Source organism: Sphaeramia orbicularis, chromosome 16, assembly GCF_902148855.1.
Source record: "Sphaeramia orbicularis chromosome 16, fSphaOr1.1, whole genome shotgun sequence".
Taxonomy (NCBI): Eukaryota; Metazoa; Chordata; class Actinopteri; order Kurtiformes; family Apogonidae; genus Sphaeramia; species Sphaeramia orbicularis.
In genome coordinates this window covers 34,243,963-34,264,888 of record NC_043972.1, presented here as the reverse complement: position 1 = coordinate 34,264,888, position 20,926 = coordinate 34,243,963, and the positions used below count along the sequence as shown (strand labels likewise).

Genomic DNA, 20,926 nt, shown 5'->3' with positions numbered 1-20,926 from the left:
TAGACTGTCATTATGTACTTTTTTTCTAAACTATATCTTTGCAGGTCCTTTTCAAGTATCGCTAAAGTATAAATTATATTCTGAAAAACAATTGACCGGAAGTACCGTACCCGCCTGTCAGACTCACTTCCTGTGTCGCCACCTTCTTTGTCTCCGGCCCAGTATTTCGACATAACGGGTTGCCTGTTTTTTTTCCTGTAATTTTGAGGATATATTTACACATATATCCTTAATTTTCTGATATTGAATGACAGTCGAATCTGAAATATTTATGCCTAAAAGTAAAGCGCCTAAAATGGATGACCTGGACTACAGTAAGTAGCTTCTGTCGCTAGCTAACTGATGCTAGTTGTATAGCTAGTGGCTCGGTATATTTGCTCAGGTGTGACACTTGGTTAATTTCGTTAAACATGTAAATGAAAACGATAAATACAACACAATTTGTATTTTTTTTCCAAGGGTATACTTATATGAGTATTGTAATTTTGCTATTATCAGCCGCAGTGGTGCATTATCTTATTGGTATGCCAACTAAATATTGATTCTTTCAGAGCCCGGAGCTATTTAAATGTGTAGCCTAACGTCGTTGGATACTTTTACTCTTTGACCCGCTACCAGCCCATAAAGCAGGGTTTTCAGATAACCTATGCCTTTCAAGGAATCTTGTAACCAATGCGTTAGTTTCTCTGGTGTAAAGTAAAAGTACAGATAATCCAGACGGTGGGAGTGGTTGGTAGTGTTGTAGAACAGCTGTTTGTTTTGCAGAGTAAATCAACTCTGAGTGGCTTTGGGTGTAGTCGAATAAACAGTGAACAAACTGCTACTTTTATGTCAAGATCCTGGCAGTTTTAACGCAGTCAGTCAGTATGAGTGTTTTGTATTTTGTCAGTTTGTAATTAGAACCTATACATCTTCGGGTGCTCCAAACAGATATAACAACCACTAGATAACAGCAGAGGAGTGGAAAATGAGGAGGAAAAAGATACAAACCAGAAATATTAATTAATAGAAATACTAGAAACGTGGCAAACACCACGTATCCAATAAAAGGATACGTGGTGGTCATCTCAGTGTGAGATGATAACAAACTACAGATGTGTATAAGCATAGGATATAAAAGTTGACAGCTCCATTGATAAGAGCAAACTGTCTCAAAAGAATAAGTTAAGATATGATAAATAATGCGAAATCGTAACATCTCATATCATCTGGTAAGCTATTAAAAGCTGTATTTTCTTTGGAGGAGAGTGCCTATCTTAATGGTTTGAAGTAGAAGGTACATGACACCATTATAAACAAGGAGGTTAATATAGATCAGGGGTCAGCAACCCTGGGCCTAGAGAGCCACTATCCTGCATGTTTTAGATGTTTCCTTCTTCCAGCACACCTGATGGTCGTTACCAGGCTTCTACAGAGCTTGATGATAGGCTTATCATTTGAATCAGGTGTGTTGGAAGAGGGATACATCTAAAACATGCAGGATAGTGGCTCTCTAGGACCAGGGTTGCTGACCCCTGATATAGATGAATTCATTTAAGCAGAATTTGCTGAGTGTATTGTATTTAGGTCTATGTATATATGGGTCTGTCAACTGCAAATGTGATTAAGGATGTATGATTTACTGTCTGTTCCCATGATTTAGTTCCCTCTGCTAAAAGAGGCCACTAATTAGTCTGAGGTACAGTTGAACTGTCATTTAGAATGTATTCATGTTATTTCATTCCACTACCTTTGATGTAAAATATTAGAAATATCTCAGCATGTAAATATATGACAATGGCTTTGTTATAGTTTATGATTGCGCACAGTTTTTATGTTTTCAGTAGAAAGCAGTTTCTATGGAAACAGTTAACAGCAAGGTCATGTGATTATCCATGTATTTAAGACACTGCTTAGGCACATACTTCATAAGTGCATATGCTATTTTTTCTGTTTCGCTGTTACTGTTTGTTCTCTTACTTGATCTTTCTGCCATTTTTCTGATTATTCAATTAATGACTTGGGCTGGACTATTTAAGAGCTGAAATGCACACACTCCATTGTTTTGACTTGTGGGTAATACTGTGTGTTGTCTGTGTCTGATCTATATGTGAACCATCACAGTTCAGTATGTGGGCAGTACGAATGCTCTAGTTCATTATATTACAGTAATAGATCAACAGTTGGTCAAACAGTTTTTAATAGACCTCATAAACCTATTGGCATAGTAAGCAGTAACTTCTGCTCTTGCCTTCCTTTCTAAAAGATGAACCATTGTCAATTTAAGGCACAATGGACTTCTCAAAATACCTTGATTTGAGAGTTTTTACCCCGCCCCCCAAAGGGGAGGCAAGGAGTATTGTTTTTGGTTTGGTTTGTCTCTTTGTTGCTTTAACACTTTAGCAGCAAAACTATTGGTTGAATTCATACCAAATTGGGTTTATAGATTGTGAGTGACCCAGAATAGATTTGATTGCATTTTGGAAAGTGTAGGTCAAACTTAAAATTTTTAATGAATTTTTAAGATTTTTTCGCCCATATACTTATACTAGCCAAAATTTGTTTATGCTGACATCAGGACATGCATCGACATGATGACATCAGCTAGATCGATGCCAAAATAAGCTACAATACATGCGAGGGGTGGGGTTTGTTGTTCCGGGCACCACTTGTTATGGCATTATTATGCCTTTGCTTGTTTGGACACTGTTGCTTTTTTTTTTTTTTTTTTTTTTTTTTTTTAAATCTGCAATAGATTCAGTAAAGGAGTCATTCTTCTTCTCTTCCCTTGTAGTCCCAGTGGACCTGAGCCCAGAGGAGCGCTCAGAGCTGGAGGACATCCGCAGGAGGAAGGGCGTCCTGCTGCAAGAGATCCAGAGGCTCAGAGAGGAATTAAGAGAGGCTATTTTAGAGGTGGAGGGACTGGAGACCAGCACAGAGGGCAGGTAAGAAGAACTGCATAGTCACACTCCTTTTTATAGTCAAAACTAGGACAGCTATGACATTTTTGCAATAAAGTGACTAACCAAAATTTGCTCTGATTCAAACAAACAGCAGATCAAAATCTGATGCTTTTTCAGTTTTGAAAGTGGAAATGCAGTGAACATTAACATACCTACAATTTAAGTATTAATGATTGATGTACTGGGAATATTGTACCTCTCTGTTAAAAGGGGCCATTGTTTGTGACCTTTGTTGATTCATATTCAAATACTGAGCTGCTGATAGTTGGTGACGTGTCGCATATGTTTTTGCAGTAAAACTCTACAGAAAAGTCGACATGTGGCAATGGGAAGAAAGAAGTTCAACATGGACCCTAAAAAGGTAAATGTTTGTTACAGGAAAAAAACAACAATATAAAGTAATATTCTATTTATATAGCACTTCACAATATAAAGAAAACAGTCATGGAAAGAAACATTTAAAACCTGTAAGCAAAATATATGACAAAACAAGTTCATCTTCAAAGGCAGAGCAATAAAAGTGAATGTTAAAACAAGACCTAAAAACAGAAACTGAGTAATACAGTTGTCATCTGTCTCACTGTATTGGCTTCAAGGTCACTGGCTTTTTCTCTCCCTGCAGGGCATTGTGTTTTTAGTGGAAAATGAGCTGCTCAGACACACACCAGAGGACATTGCTCAGTTTCTCTACAAAGGAGAAGGCCTCAACAAGACTGCTATTGGAGATTACCTTGGAGAAAGGTACTTACTCAGAATACCCGCTGTCTTCACTCTCATGATTGATTAGCTCTTTGTAACTGTGCCATCTCTGTTGCTGTACTGCAGGGATGATTTCAACATCAAAGTTCTTCAGGCTTTCGTTGACCTCCATGAGTTCACTGATCTCAACCTCGTGCAGGCCCTCAGGTAAACTGTCCGCTTGGCATGTTTTGTTGTTTTGTAACAAGAACAAAGTGCCCCTTGGCATCCTGGTATTCTCTTGTAAACAAACCGTGGTGCAATGGAAAGTCCCACTTTCTAAGTTAAAGAGCTGAGAAATGGCATCAGAGAGCAGTCATGGCTGTTATTTTATTGCTTTGTAAGTGGTTTGATTGCTTTGGCTGCTATGACTTGAACTAAACCTCGACCTGTTCTCTGCAGACAGTTCCTGTGGAGTTTCCGTTTGCCTGGTGAAGCTCAAAAGATTGACAGAATGATGGAGGCCTTTGCTCAGAGATACTGCCACTGCAACCCTGGCGTCTTCCAAAGCACCGGTAGACACACATGAAACCTTATCAAGAAGAAAAGAATGTAGCACCGAATAAGTAGTAGCATTTCGATTTTGTCAGATCCAATAGTATTTGGACAATGACAGTTTTCATCATGTTGACTCTATACTATGTCAGTTTATTTGAAAGGAAACAGATACTGTACAGAAGTGTAGAGTGTCTGCTTAACACAACTTAACAGTGCCTTCTTGTATTTTTCTCTGTCTGGATCTGTTTGCAGACACATGTTACGTGCTGTCATTTGCTATCATTATGCTGAACACCAGCCTTCATAACCCGAATGTGAGGGACAAACCTGGAGTGGACCGCTTCATTTCCATGAACCGAGGCATCAATGAGGGGGGAGACCTGCCAGAAGACCTGCTCAGAGTATGAGAAACTTCACTTCTTCCCTTTATCGATAGAATAGCCTGAGTGTTGTTTATTTTCAGCATGTAACAAATTGCAAAATGACACTTTATCTCCAGTTCTTTTAGTTTTAGCTGGTTCTTTTTCTATTTTAATGTATGCAGTTATTCCAAAGGTTGTATTATTTTTGCTGAATTGTCTTATTGTTTGCTTGATTTTATTCTTCTAATCAATTATATTAAAAAATGAATCAAAGCAATTTATCTAACCTTAGTATGTTTTTAGAGTTTAAAAATAGTTTGGGTGGAATTTTACTTTTAAAGCTTTGGATGTGTTTTTATTTGTGCCTATCTGCCTTTGGACTGAATATCTTTGGTCCTTGACAGGGCCATTTTTGGTGACTTAATTATGTCATTGTCAAATCTCTATCATTTCAGAATCTGTATGAAAGCATTAAAAATGAGCCCTTTAAAATCCCAGAGGATGATGGCAATGATCTGACGCACACCTTCTTCAACCCCGACAGAGAGGGGTGGCTGCTCAAACTTGGTGAGATGTTGCCAATGAAGCCTTTCTGTTTCTTGCGTAGTAGTTTTGTCTTGCTTTAACTCTGATTTTATACAATTCAATCCTTTTTAATGACTAATGATATAATGAGGATTTCCACTGAAAGAAGCAACACAGTTTGTCTACTTCTGGACTTTGTTCTCCTCTAAGGCTTTGTACTATGATGATCATGCCCTCCTGTCTTCGAGGGTTGCCGGTTCTTTGCCTCCACCTCAACTGCCAGTACACAGCGTTGTCGTTGCAATAGCATGATGTCCATTAAACACTCACTTTCTGTGTGATGGCAGTCTAAAAATCTGATTATGGTCTTTTGCATGGCGGGGCCTGTGATCTCCATGTCACTAATATGATCTCTTTTCCTCCCTTCTGTCACTGTCTTTCCTCTGTTTGTTTGTTGCCTCTTCATTCTTCTGGTCCCTTTGTCTCTGCTTCTCTCCTGCGATTTCCACCCTCTACTGCCGCTGCTTGTTTAACTCAGGAGGTATGTACTGCAGAGATGTAGAAAATTCACTTGTAAGAGCATAGATTGTAAAAATGTAAAGATTCATTACAAGCCTCTAAAGATCTGTGTTTTCATGCTTGTGCTCTTGTGTTTCAGGGGGACGGGTGAAAACTTGGAAAAGGCGATGGTTCATTCTCACAGACAACTGCCTTTATTACTTTGAATACACCACAGTAAGTCTTTGTCAGTGTTTAAATATTATAAATCTGTCAACCCTTGTGGTTGTTCATTAAAGCTTGTTATGTTCAACAGTTTGTTACATGATGTGTTATTAGCAGTAATTTGCAAACAAACCAATGGATATCTTTATAAAACCTGACAAGAAAAAACTGGTTTGGTCACTGCAAACACAAACAAAAAGAATGTTGTCTGACAGGTTGCATTAGATCACACATGAAAGAAAGAGTGCACTAACTTTAACCCTAACACACATTTCAAGAGGGCATCAGTCATTTTAATCACTTCTTAAATAATTATATTAGGTGTCATTGGTTTTTATTAGATATATGGTTGTGTAGTTGTTGTTCACAGTCATCATTTGATCACAGTTTACTCACTGGAAATCCATAGTCCACAAAAGATGGACCCAAAAATAAGGTGATATCAAGATTCTGTTTCTCCTTTATGTGTCTGATGTGTTTTTAATTTATTATACCCCCGCTTCCCTAGAGGGCATATGGATATAGATATACCAGGAATTCTGTCCTTCCATCTGAGATTTTTGTCTGCCTCATTTCTCTTTTACACACATTTTCTTTACGTGTGCCTTTCTCTCAGCTTTTTCTTTTTTTTTTCTTTTTTTTTTTTTTTTTTACAAATTTTTGAAAAGTTTTTTTTAAAAAAAGGTGGAAAGTTAAGACTCAAAATGAATCCTTGGGTAGGCAGGGTATCAGTGAGAAGGAGGGTCAAAGTGTTGTATGACCGGGTGGGGGTATTAATTAGCTCCACTTACTTTTTCACTTGATAAAACAAAAATACCTTTATGTCTCATCTCTATAATTATGATACTTGATTTATGTTTTAGCAAGTGTTACATTAACTTGACATCAGATCTAATGTTTTGTGTTTTTTTTCTTTTTTTTTTTACAGGACAAGGAACCACGGGGAATCATTCCCTTAGAAAACCTCAGCATCCGCGAAGTAGAAGATCCAAGGAAACCGGTATACTCTCATTTGTGCTGCACATGATTTAGATTTAGTCATTTTGGCTCTGGTTCACTTCAGTGCAGTTACTTCATTTATATTTATCTGAGGCTTTACCTTTTCTCCACACAGAACTGCTTTGAGCTGTACATTCCCAACAATCGTGGTCAGCTCATTAAGGCGTGTAAGACGGAGGCTGATGGGCGAGTAGTGGAAGGCAACCACATGGTGTATCGTATCTCCGCCCCCACACCTGAGGAGAAGGATGAATGGATCCACAGCATCAAGTACGTTAGAAACACAAGGATAATGGCACAGAGGTTCTGCGGTAGACCAGAGGATAATGGGCAAACAAACTGATTTTTGTTAAAGAAGCATTTTTTATTTACCAATCTGCACCTGTCTTAACCTTTATATTTTGATCATTTAGTCACTTCTGATGTTTATTTTTCACTTGTCTAGATCTGCTGTCAGCGTGGATCCCTTCTACGAAATGCTAGCAGCCAGGAAAAAACGTATATCATTGAAGAAGAAGGAGGAACAACCGTAAAAGATTCCCTCATTCATTCTTTCCCTGTCTTCCTTTTTTCTTCTCGCCTCTCCTTCCAACATGGGATGTGTATTTGTCCCTACCTCTTGCAGCCTTTCTTAAGTTTCATTTCCCCTCTTTACCTGTCCCTTAGCATTTCCTCTTCCTGACACGAGGACTCCTTGCTATCCTGTCCAGCAGATCTCTGCAGGCCACATTCAGAGTGTTGAACTTGTCTGCTATGGCCGCCTCTGATATCTCTCACTTCTGCTGTTATGAATAGCCTGACACACTACAACCAGAGCACACATCTGTCCCATCTTTCACCACATGCCTCTTTTGTTCAGCATTTAGGTGACCCACGAAATGTGTCTTAACGTCATATTCACACTAATGTGGATAATTTCAAAACATAGTTTTCCTCCTTTGGCTTTTGATCCACTCATAGCTTCCCTCAGTGTCTAGTCTTGCAATAAGAAAATTGTCTCATTTACAATGCTGCAAGGCTTTTGTGCATCTTAATCCATTTCTAAGCATCTTGGCTTGCTATTGCACTTTCATCTCTGCTCTGTTAAATCCATAAAACGCTTAAACAGAAGGAAGTTGCTGGCTGGAACAGCTCGTGCATGCCTAATGGAAAAAGACAACATTGTAATTTTATGTTCTTTGAGGCTTTCACAATGATTAGAGTAAGATTAGAAAATGCTAGTGTGGACCAAAAGCCTCCCAAATGCATATCTTTGAGATTTATCTCCATTAGTGTGAAAATGGTCAGGGTAGCAAGCAGCCTCAGTTGTCTTTTTACACAATTAATGCTGCCTAAAATGAAGTAATTGCCTTTCTTAATTTTGCAGACCATAGATAAAATGTGAATTAAAGTACTAATGAATTAGTTTTTTTTAGTTAGTGTTGGTCAGAGACAGCTGACGAATGAGTCAAAGACAAAAACGAACAAAGTGGCAAATAACTTTAGATGACTGAGATGTACCTGTTGCTTCCTTTAGTCCTCTTAATGGCTTTAAATACACATTACTACTGTCAACACGTAGATACTGTGAGGAAAATGTCACTGTTCATCACTGATTTCACTTATATCACCAAGTTACTGTTGCTCTTACACTACGGCAAAACATTCTACTCAAGCAAAGACAAAGATAAACCTTTCATTCGTATAGCTGAAAGTTGAGGTGTAAGTGGCAATGTTTGTGTGTTTTTAAACATGTTTGAGAAACATCAGTGTAGAAGACCACCTCTGAAGGCTTGTTAAAGGTTTTTTTTAACACTAAACTGAGCAATGACCGTCTTGTCTTCTCAGACGTAATGTTGGCATGACAACGTGAACACCGAAATCCATCTTTCTCTTCAATAACCGTCAGAGCCGAACTGTCCACATAGTGAGTTCAAGAAATCACAAAGGCAGCTCATTACAATGTATACTTTTTGTAAATAGATGTTAGCATATTTGTTTATGATACACATAGAAATGATTTAATTTATTCTTTATCTTTTGTTACGTCTGATTTTTGTACGAGCTACTGTAGGACTGCATGTTGATAAACTGAGGCATCAGTCGCTAGTGCACTGATTTGAGAAGTGTTAGTGTTCCCTGTTGACTTGAGGATTTTACAGTTAATTTGAAAGTGGATGCAAATTTAGTTCTGCTAATAGATTATTATTACTTCAAATATTGGAGAGATATTTTGTAGTATGATTTCCCCCTAAATGCCCTCATGATTGACTAAATCAGACCCCGAAAAGCACAAACGGAGTTAAACTTATGTCCAGTCTGTGCTTCCTCAGCCCAAAAGGTGTGAGGAAGCTGTTCACAACTTGAAATGATATATCCTCATCATACCACAGAACATAAGCTGAATGATTTCAATGTTTTAAAAATGAAGAAACCACAAACAAGGAACACTAATAAACCTTACTATTACCAGATATAATGAATCAGTAAACATTTTAGATTTGTGTCCAGTGATAGATTTCCAGACATCCAGCTCATCAAACTCCTGCAGTTTGTTGAACCGGCATTTTTAGAAGGTAGGAAAAAATAGCAGCGCTACAATAATTGTCTACTGCACTTTATCAATTATGGCATTTTTGGAGAAATGCTGTTACTTTGACTGACAATACTCTGCTCTGTAGCACCCTCTGTTGGTGATCACACACACTGCAATATACTGAAGTATGAATCATGAACTGTGTAGAAATATAACGCCATTGCCTGGTCAGTTCCAGCTGCAGCAGCAGCTGTTGGGTGTTCTGACCAACATGTACTGTATTTGTTGAACTTAAAGATCGTGTTGCATGAAGCTGAATGGGGTCTTTTCTCTGTGATCGAAACACATAGACCTTGTTTTAAAGACACACCAAGCGATTGATCTTTCAATTATGGACCTAAGATTTTGCCTTTTCTTCTCCCACTTCTTTAAACTGACACAGGCCAAAGTTAATATTTCTGCTGGCCTTCAATTTCTGGGTGTTTGTGATGTGCGAAGTTGCCAAAAAACTGTCGGTACAACAAGTGTTTCCATTTAACGCAAGTATGAACACTGAAATGATCTGAATCTGGGCCTCTGTTTCTGATTGTCTGACCCCAGGACCACCTCTATCAGAAATGTGTTTATTTTGTATTTATTTATTTTTACTTACTGTGAGGTGAAGATGGATAGATCATCTGTAAATGTAGCAAAAGGAAAACCATGATACATTGGTGCCAGTAAACTACTGTGTAACAATAAAGGGTAAACAGATGATGCCAGTGTGTTTTATTCTTTTTTTTTTATCATTTTGTCCTCCTTTGCTATATTTGTATTCATTTTAATTCACTTTATGTGTCTGACTAGGACTACCAATACTGAGTGATGTGTTTACCTGCAACAGGTATGAATAGAAACTTTAAAATAATGAAGCCCTGACATGAATCTTAAAAGTTTATTTACATCATCATTCATTTCAAAAACACAATGTCAACTTTGTAAACTGGCTAAAATGGTCTATATACAGCACAGAAATATACAGTCAAGGCCAGAGCATTTTAGACATTTAATAAAGCCACAGTGAATAGACTATTACACAAAAGACCTGACTTAAAAAAAAACAAGACTAATATATTTTTAAGTAGTTAAAGTGAACTAACCTCTATTTTTTGCAAATACAAAATTATTCTATATAAAATCTGTAATACCATTTGACTCTTAATTCAGGCTTTTCAATATTTTTTCCAGAATAAAACGATCTATAATTTATTAAAATTACAAAAATGTACCGACATAATCCTACAGTTTCTTTGGTAAATTAGCTGTATTTTGGTGGAAACCTTTTTTTAAAAAGAGTATCCAGAGTACAAAATTCCTTGTCAGGACATTTCTATGAGTATCATCCTAACAACTAACAAACAGTCACAACGGAAACCCAAACAAGGTTTAGTCTTATGAACAACATGACAATATGTCACATACAGCACAGCCTGTTTAAAATCAAACACTAATAAAGGCCTTTCACTAAGGACCAGGACCACTAAATCTACACAATATCTGTACATACAGATTTGTTAGCATATTTGCTTTTTATTATGTTATTTAATTTTTTTTTAGAAAAATTAAAGGAAGGCATTAATTTGGAGTTTGTAGTAGTTGTTGCCACTGAATCATTCAATCATCGAGTTATATTTAACCTCCTTCAGTGTCTGTAATACTGTCATACACTGTCAGTTTTCTCAACATATTCCAGTATGTTCTTCGAGTTCTTCAGTGCCATTACAGCCTTTAGTGACAGGGGTCAAAAGGGTATCTGGTGACGCCTCCATGGAAGTCCACCTCAGCCTCAGACCAGGAGATAACGTCCCCTCTGAGGTGGCTGCCACACGACGCCAGGCTGTAGATGTCACTGGAGCTCAGGACATGGGACCACATGTGCAGGTCTGCCATCTCACCCACAAATGACTGAGCAGCCTCGAAACGGCCTCCCATTGTGTCCTGAAGATGAGACAAGAGCAACGTTATCACTGATAAGTTAAAATGGTGAAAAACTAGAACAAAGCTAAAAATGTATGACACGAGACAAAGTAGACTGATGTAAATATATGAGTTTGTCAACTTTCATCACCTGATCTGGTCTTATCACAGATATGTATGTGTATGTTTCCTGAAAACTTTTTTACTCAGTTTATATGTGTGCTAATTCTGGTGTTTTTATTTATAGCTGTACATAATAAATGTCACACTCATACAATGACATTTGTTAAAATGTAAAATGTCCTGCCTACATTACATTTTTACTCCGTATGTAAAAATGCACAGTAGTGGAACGAAGTATTCAGACCCCCTTAACATTTTACACAATCTCAAATATTATCAAATCTTTGTGGACAAATGTTTTCTTGTGTTTCAGAAGGTGTGGCTGCATCAGACAGACACAATGAAATGCAAATTATTATTTTTTCTTCAAAACTAAATTCTTGACAGATTCAACATGTCATGCCCTGGATGTGTTTTATTATCTTGCTGAAACATTCAGTTTTGACGTGGATGGATCAGGGCATATGCAGAACCATGTACATAATAACATAACATAATAGCGTCAATACCTCAAATAAGGATATATATTTAATATATCCTCAGTGTTCAGCTAGGGTAAACAGTGCAATATATTTATCTCTACTGTTTGTTGGTTGTCTTGTTTGTTTTTCTTACGGTATATATTTATATATTTTCTTTTTTTTTCTTTTTTCTATCTGTCTTCCATACTTGTACTCTGCACCACAAGAGAGTTGTCTTCTAAATTTTCATTGTACATGTGTATAATGACAATAAAAGCATTCTATTCTATTATTCTATTTCTATGTGGGTTTGGAGAACAGAACAATACATGGCAGAGTTCAATGACTTAAGATTGATTCTTAATCCAAAATTTCACAAATGCATGAGGTGTCCAAAAACTTTTTTTAAACCATTGTACGAATATTTACAGTGGATGCATGCGGGTATAGGGTATTTTTAACTCCTTGATATTGACAATGTCCACTCTAGTCAAATGAAATATGTAAATTGTGCAGATGCATTGCATTTATCTGCTTTCATCTTTTCAGTGTAAATTCTCACTGATGTATGTCTTAGATGCCAGTGTTTTATCTGCACCTTCAAACATAATAGTGATGTACCTGTTCCTGTCCTAGGATGAAAACTCCTCCAGGTTTGATGGGGTGCCAGGGGGACAGGTTTATCCCAGACCCCCTCTGGACCCCGTCCTGGTAGGCCTCCCACTGCCCGTCCCGTGTGGTCCAGGTCACACACACATGATGCCACTTCCCATCATTCAGAGACAGGGGCAGAGACACCGCCTACAGAGGGAATGCCAAGGTTATTATTATCCATTTATAGAAACACATCCTGGGCTGATACAATGAACGTGTCAAAAAACAAATGTAAGGTCATTATTCAACTTAGACACTAGGGGGCAGCAGAAACAAGCTAAGGACAGCTAAGCTAAACTAACTGATTTGTTTGCAGGTAAGGGGGAAGTTTACAGTGTTTAAATGTTTACATTCAGTTCTTTTAGATAAATATTGGCATTATTGTCGAGTTGTATTTTTGTCATTTGGCAATAACTTTTTTTTTTAACACTGTTTTGGGGCTTTTACAGATGTGGAGAGGATTTTTTTCCTGAGCTAAAAAAGTTGATTGTTGCTAGCTTGTCTTTTATCAGTCTGGTGCTGAGCAGATAAAAAACAGCGGACAAAATTAAAGCGGTCCAAAAAAAGAGGACAAAAATAGTAACTTATATATATATATATATATATATATATATATATATATATATATATATATATATATATATATATATATATATATGAGTTGCTCTACAGGCTGCTTCTTTGTGAATTCGTGCTCCTGTCCAGTTGAAGTCAGGTTTCCCACAGCGCTCCTCTCTGTGCCGTGTCGGGTTAAGCTAGCTGTAGCTCAGGTTAAGTGTCAGATAAAACTGGTTGAGGTTAAATAGTTAAGCGTATCAGCTGGTTAGGGTTAAGGATGAGGACTGCTAAAGTGAACACAGAGAAGCACAAGGGAAAAATACATTTAGGTACTTGTGAATAGCCCTTTTGTATCAATATAATTTTGACAGCTTGTTCCCTCTCAGAAACTGTTTCTGATAGGTATTGTGCAAAAGAAACCCTATTTTTTTTTTTTTTTTTTTTTTAATTCAGAGTAGTAATTAGTAGTCTAGTTAAGTGGGCCTCTTACAGTTAAAGAAATATTATTTTTTATTGCAGATGAGACATATGCAACCCTCAAAAACCTAAGGCATCTACTTATCTAAAATGTTTAATAACTATTGATCTATTAATCCTATCACAACACAATAATATAATTCAGGTAAAATGCAGTTTCTCAGCGTTTTACAGCCATCAAAGACTCAGTAGTGAATGTGGAAACACCATCTTTCGCACCATCGATTTCTCAATAAAACCCATGTAGTTTGGCAGTGGTTGAAGACATTTGTTTTTCTGTTCAGTTAATGGTGTATTTTGCTTAAAAAGTAACTTTTTCTTTGTTTTCTTTTTTTTGATATGATGACCTTTGAATTTACTCTGAGTTTTCATGTACATCTACGTGATAAGTAAATCAAATATAGTAAAATGCCTGATTGTCACTGGAAAACATGCAGAATGCAGGGCATAATATCATATTAGATGGTGAGATATCTAGAAAAAGTGGAATGTAGAGAAAAAATTATTTTGAAGTCACCACAAAAATGGTCCTAGGTCTTTAAATGTTTAGCAACAACTAGCTGGAGCCCATTTAGGTGCTTAAGTTGCTGGAAATGTATCCTGGGACAAGTAATTGGAACAGAGTGGTTAATGCTACTACTAAAACATGTGTTTTGCCTGGTTTTATAAGCAAAAAATGTCTGCTGTGAAAATGTCAATTAAAGAAAGTACTGTGACCCTGTGAGAGGGACCTTGGTTTAACTTCCACCCATTGTTCATATTATTATGTCTTACCTTGTCATCAATAAGGAGCTCTATAGGATTGTTCCCCCACTCAATGAGCACTAACTCATTGGCCTGTCCTGGTGCAGAGTAAGAAAATGGAGTCCCCAGAGCCTGCCCTGTGCCGGATTTCATCCACATGCATAGGGTCAGAGCGAAGATCTCCTGAAGCAGAGTCCTCTTAAATCGTCCATACATGTAGTTGGTCCTCATGGGGAAGCTTATCTGGAAGGCATCAGGACTCGAGTTTTGCTTCTTGCCAGAACCTTTTAAAGAAAAATATCATCATTTAGCAGGTATTCCTGACTGCCGATTGAAACCGCATGTGTTGTTTTCAAGTTTCTTGTTAAACATTTTTCATCTTATTAGGTTTGCTGAGGTATTGAAGATCAAAAGACTGATATAATAGACCCAGAACAATGACTTAATGATCATCCAGTTTATCCAACACTGAAATGAATACATAATTTGCAAATCAAACCTGTTTTCACAAGAATATGAGAAGGAAAACATATATAATATAACATAATCATAAAAAAGAAAAAAGGAAAGAAAGAAAAGTGCACACCATTAATGGGTTAATTAAAGAACCAAACAGAATAATGGGTCTTTATTTGATGTGGTCATATTTTAGTGTGCTCTATTGAAAGATTATTATGTTGGTAAGACTAAACCTTGCTTGGATTCTATGGCAAAATGACTCAGTTTATCAACAGTCATGGACATTCATAGAAAAGCAATTTTCTAACTTGGAGAAATACTAAGAAGCTTGTTAGTATTATACATCTGTGTCAACTAAAAAGACATGATTAACATTAAAGTTTAATTAATATTTATCTTATTAGAATCAGATGTTTTGTTTTTGATAGATTCATGGTAGTTTCTAAAAGGTAATGCTAATTTACAAACGAAATGTGCAATGAGAAAAACTCAAACTGCGTGATTTCCAGCTGTATCAGCATCCTTCACACTTCTTTTTGTTCTTTGTAGACGATGCTTTTAGGAGCCTGTATAACAGATAATGAACGTATTTCAGCGATGTTGTACCTGCAAGATGCAGCTGGTTGAGAATCGTTTCCAGTTTATTTGAGTTGAAACCCGTCCGAGGCCCTGGGGTTCGGTATCCAGGGTGTGGAACGTAACTGTGACTGTCTGCTTCATTACTGTGGTGGTCATCATGGTGGGCGTCATCGTGGTCATTATGGTCATCGTGGTCATTATGGTCATCATGGTCATTATGGTCATGGTCGCCATCTGTATCATGATGGTCATCGTTGTGGCTATCATTGTGATGGTCTGTGTGGTTTCCACTGTCACTGTGACTGTCGTGATGTTCATCATCGTGGTCATCCTTATGGTCATCATGATGATCATTGTGATGATCTCCATCGTCATGGTGATTGCTGTCGTCATGGTGATGGTCTGGACTGCTGAGGGCGGCTGTACTGTGGTGCAGCTGCTCCTCCAGAGTGTTGATCTTCCTCTGCAGGAGCTCCTTCAGAGAGCTGGAGTAGGCAATGGACGTGTTTCTCTTCTGATGAGAGAGAGTGTGGATAAAGGCATCAGATCTGCTGTGGTTCAAACTGCTGCTCTTTTAACTAGAAGCCTCAAGAGGATTAATGCATTGTTTGTTCTTCTTTGACTTTTTTACACTATCATTATTAGTGCTGTTTAGCATATAGTAATCTTAGCAGTGTACTAGTCTTGCACCTTTAGTTGAATTTTGAGTCCTATTTGATCTTATTCTCTCACATTCAATGTGTCTCTGCATTTGTTTCTGTTTCACTTCCTTCCAGGTAGTTCTTTGTCTTAGTGCGTGTCCTGATTACCAGTCTGTCAAAGGAGATCACGATAATTACTGCTGATCTCAGACCCTCCAACGGCCCCACACACACACATACAGACCATGATATCTGTCTATGATCATGATCAAATACAGGCAGCAGAAACTGAGATAAAGTTCAGAAATACTTAAACAATGAGAAAGTAGTAGGCTGTAAAACCACTGAATTTTCAAGAAATTGCCTCTAAATTTGATAACAGGACATATTCTACAATTCAAAGCAGAACCTCAAAGTAGCTTTGAGGTAGGACAACAAATTAATCAAAAATGGTCTCTGCACATCGGTCTGTTTACCTGATGAGACTGTGACGTAGTTCTTTGAGCCTGTTGCTGTTCAGATGTCCCCGAGTGGGCACACCCAGGGATATCTGCTAATGTAGTGAGTGGGTTTATCTAATTAAGTAATTTGTCTCTCTGTTTAGTACATAGCGGACATACTACTTTAGGACTTAATTGTTTGTTCATTAATGCTATGATGATAGCGTTGCTGCATGTAAATGAAGAAAAGCCATTTATGAGTATGACACGTGGAAAGTATTTTTTTATTTTAACGAAACAACAAACAATAGATTCCATTAAAAGATCACAGAGGATTGTTAGATCAATGTCAGCATTAATGTTTTGGCTAAGGTAGTCAATCATTTTTTAAGTCTTACGCATAAATTGCTAGTTTTTCACACTGTTATGAGTTTTTACAGTCTTAATTCTAAATGCTTTAGTTGTGTGGTTCCTCTTCTACTAATTAATCCAGAAAATACTGCAAATGCCAGCTTCACTTTTTAGCATGTCTTATGCATTGATACTTGAGATTGTCAAATATTTTCAGTTTATCATATACATTATACTTTAACTGGAAGATGACAAAGTTTGTTGGCCTTGCTGCTCACCTGCAGGTTCTCCAGTCGCTCCTTCAGCGCCTGCAGCATCCTCTCCATCTGCTCTGGTGATGATGTTATGTCCCCTGGTGTCACATGTTTATCCTTCCCCTGGTTGTTGCTGCTTTGCCCTCCATCAGATCGGTGCCCTCCTGTAGAGGGGTAGTGCGATGAGTCCGGTATGAGGTTGCTGTTTCCATGGTGACCCTGATGGTTGCTATAGTGCCCATTATCACCGTATGTATGATGACTGCCCACTCCTGAGTGATGGGAGTGCGAGTCAGTGCCGTGGTGGTCATCATGCGGTGCCGCCCCTCGTCCAAAGCCCTCGCACAGTGTGAGCTTGGCTGTGAGCTCTCTGATGGTCTCCCTCTGGTCCAGGATGGTCTCTTTCTGTTGGACGAGGCTCTCCCTGAGGTTCAGGATGGTGGCTTTGGCCTCTTCGCTCACCCCCCACCAGCCAGCAGGGGGTGCACTTTGATACCCTGGTCCACTGGGCCCTGTTGCCCCTTTGCTTGGCCCTGCTGCCCTTACATTTGGCCCAGCAGTTGGGACGCAGGCAGGGTCTGCGTCCACTGGAATCGGGGTGCACACAAAGCGTGGGTGTGCTCCATAGTCAAAGTCAGAGCCTGACTTAGCAGATACAGTGCAAATGAGGAAAAAGAGTGAATAAAGCACAGTGGAAACAGGAAAAGTGAACAGGTGTAAAGATGGAGAGTTCGTCATGATCTTCATCCACACGGAGCAAATACAACTAAAGAGCTTGGCTTCACTTCAGAATGTGTAATCCCAGTTGAAGTAAAGACTGTGACAACTGCCTTGTTGGAGCAAGATAGCAAACAAGATCTCCATCCATAAGTAATTTGCACATCTGTTGTTGTTAAGCTTTTATCTTCTTTGTCCTCTCTCTGAACCTGTAAAACAAAGCATCAGAAATGAGACAGTGGTCTTTTAGTGATTGTAGAAGCTGTAGTTACAGATAATATAAGCACCTACATAATACTTTCTAGTTTTTTGACAGTGAGAGACTTTTCCTGATAATAAGGCTATAGGTTTTGTCTCAGTTTTTTTAGTGTTTGTCTGCAGGTAAACAGACAAGATGTGTCTTTTTGCTACTGTGTTAGAGTAAACAAGAAGAATGTGTCTGTGAATTATATATAAGCAGGAAGTAGAGGCTCGTCAGTTCTCTGTGGGATGTGGTGGGGGATGAGCGCCTCAGTGCGATGTCCTTGTCCCCAGTTACCTGCAGTTAGTCTGTCTGACTACTATCCATATGCACCATTAGGATGTGCCCAAACAAGTGGAGACCGACCAGACGAAGATTACTCCAAATCAGAAGTGTAATGTCCTGACAGGACCAGGTTACAACATTTCACTGTGACTCTGACCTTTTGGAAGCTGAAAAATCAGGCCACAGCAACCCATACCATCATTTATTTTGATTCAGCAGTTCAGTATTCGAAATGAGTTAGATTAACAGATTAACTGTATTAGTCCCAAGGGTAAATTCATATGTTCATCAGCTCAAGAAAAGAAAGAAAACTTTAATTAAAGCTAGTAACCAGTGATTTATTTACAGCATATCCACTCTATCTGGACATAGAGGAGAACTGGGATACTCTAAAGTACATCAACACCAATGCTGAAAAAGCTTATATGAAATTGCAAATTATTAGGAAATAATATTTTTTAAATGTTTATTTTTGTGTTTAAAATCCTCATATTGTGTCGTAATATTCCATATGTTTTTATCATGAAGGGAAGCTGACCTCTGTAAGCGCTCGAATGTGTCCCTCATTATACGGGGTCGGCATTTTGCAGATAAACCTCACTGACCACCTGTTGTTTGTGATGACATCCTCTTCATGTTTATGTGTGAATTGGTAGTTCATATACAATTCTCTGTAATGAATAAATAATGAAATTGGAAGAAAATATAGCATATATTGCATAAAAATAGGCAGTCTACTGGATGAAAATGATTTTTGGCGTAATTGTGTTTTTTCTTTTTATAAAATTAGCTATAGAATGAATGGATAATTTTAATTAAATCTAATTGTACAGTTTTTGGAATTAATTCAGTCAACCTTTGTAGCAAACGTGCCGTGTGTCTGAGTGTGTGATTCGTGCAGGGCTTTGAGCCGAAACAGATGGTCGAGGTACAAAACCGTGTCACACCCAATCACCACTGTTCAGTCTTAAGTTTATTACCACCTACAGGTCACCCAATTAACCTAATTGCAAACAGTTGTTGCGTGAACTTAGCCAGAGATAAGTGCCCTTCCTCAGCCTCACACACTTCTCTACGTGTGTGTGTGTGTGTGTGTGTGTGTGTGTGTGTGTTGTTAATCCAAGAGTCCTCATGAACACAGGGGTCGTGCACCATCCTCACACCATATGGCTGAGGAGAATATTTAAGTAGTGCGATTAGTCCCAAATTAAAAGCTGATAACTGCATTCAGAGCTGTGATTAAAAAACAGATGACTCTCACAAAATGAAGCACTCTCCAATTGTAAACAAACATGTCAGATTCTGTTAAACAATCAATAGATTCCATTAAAAGATACCATGAGATTTCAAGATCAGTATCAACATTATTGTTTTTCTCATGTACTTGTCCTTTGCAGATAGTTTTACCCCATGTGTCAATAGTAGCTGAAATCTTTTACATGCATTTCTTCACATACTCTTTCTTACATCTCTAAGCTTGGTTTGATTTTGTGAACATGCTGCCTTTTCTACAATCAACAAATGAAGCAGACACGAGGCAGGTGTTAAGGCTGCTTTTTAACTAAAATATAGCAGTGAAATTTACATGTACTGCAGTAGCTGGACTTCAACACCTCCACCATCAATACATCTCAAAATAGTGACATGGTTAAAGTTAATATACATTATTTTTCTTGTTTGTATGTTTGTAGTCTCTCATAACCAGACATCAATGTGTTTTCTTTAGAATAAACATTTTAGAGAGGCCTTTGAGAAAATTTTGATGCTGAATGCATTCATGCTTTAAAGTAAGTACTATGTTCTATTTTATATTTGTTTTATGTTCTAGTAAGATCTGGTTTTATCCATTAAACATTCTGAAACCTAAAGATATTTAATTAACTGTCACATTTGAACAAAAAAAACGCACATACCTACTGTAATGACAAAAACATTTACAAAATAGTATATTTTATTCAATAACTAATCAGTTAATCAATGCAGTACAAAAATAAATTAAAATGCAAATGTCACAGATATTTAAGAATAAAGTGAAACGACCATAACAGTGGGTCCTTACCTCTCAGTACAGCGTCTCTGTTGTTGCTGTGGACATGTAAGGAGTTTGTCCAACTCACGTTCTGATGAGATTGAGAGATTTACTCCAGAGGACTCAACTCTTTGAAATCCCTTCTTCATTGTCTTTGCTACTCTTATCTCTCCTCCCATACTTCCGCCTTTTTTTTTTTTTGTCTCAGAAGACACACCTCGTTTCCTGTGAGGCCATCTTTACATACGTCTTGACGTCTTCCTCACTTATCTATTATGTTTATTTTTATCGTTGCCAGTCTGTTTTGCAGATTTTACAGACAAGACCCTTGGTAATATCACCCATCTTTAACTCATAAAGACCCAGACATCAACCGGTGACCAAAACCATCTGTATACATCGAAATAATTGGTGTAAAATACAGTTTGTCATCTTTTCATGGTCATCAGATGCTACTGAACATGGAAAAACTGTCATCTTCTACAACACTGATTCACCAGTAAAACCCATGAAGTTTCATAAACGACAGTGGATGGAGACACTTGGTTTATGTTTAGTTATTGATATATTTGCTGAAAAGGTCACTTTTTCTTCAGTTTTCTCTGTTTTGATTCAATAACCTTTGTATTTACTCTGAGTTCTCATGAGCATATGA

The 20,926-nt window shown here is 37.8% G+C and overlaps 2 protein-coding genes across 3 annotated transcripts; one reads left to right on the top strand and one right to left on the bottom strand.

The window, feature by feature from the left end:
• Positions 1-116: 116 nt before the first annotated feature.
• On the top strand, positions 117-10,056 carry cyth2 (cytohesin 2). Its single transcript, XM_030158526.1, has 12 exons — positions 117-314; positions 2,774-2,924; positions 3,237-3,303; positions 3,565-3,683; positions 3,768-3,848; positions 4,083-4,195; positions 4,431-4,579; positions 4,996-5,107; positions 5,724-5,800; positions 6,717-6,788; positions 6,903-7,057; positions 7,233-10,056. Exons 1-12 carry the CDS (start codon positions 248-250, stop codon positions 7,318-7,320), a joined length of 1,251 nt encoding a protein of 416 aa, XP_030014386.1. The 5' UTR covers positions 117-247; the 3' UTR covers positions 7,321-10,056.
• A 166-nt stretch (positions 10,057-10,222) lies between these two features.
• Positions 10,223-20,436, bottom strand: LOC115435902 (neuronal pentraxin-1). 2 transcript variants are annotated; one of them, XM_030158525.1, is made up of 7 exons: positions 20,302-20,436; positions 17,024-17,925; positions 15,537-15,827; positions 15,341-15,503; positions 14,306-14,559; positions 12,464-12,643; positions 10,223-11,279 (listed from the first exon to the last, which is right to left on the bottom strand). In XM_030158525.1, the coding sequence occupies exons 2-7, from the start codon at positions 17,744-17,746 to the stop codon at positions 11,070-11,072; spliced, it is 1,821 nt and encodes a 606-aa protein (XP_030014385.1). In that variant the 5' UTR covers positions 17,747-17,925; positions 20,302-20,436; the 3' UTR covers positions 10,223-11,069. The 2 variants fall into 2 exon arrangements, with proteins under 2 accessions (XP_030014385.1, XP_030014384.1); XM_030158524.1 differs by having other exon boundaries at positions 15,341-15,827; positions 20,302-20,435.
• Positions 20,437-20,926: the final 490 nt, after the last annotated feature.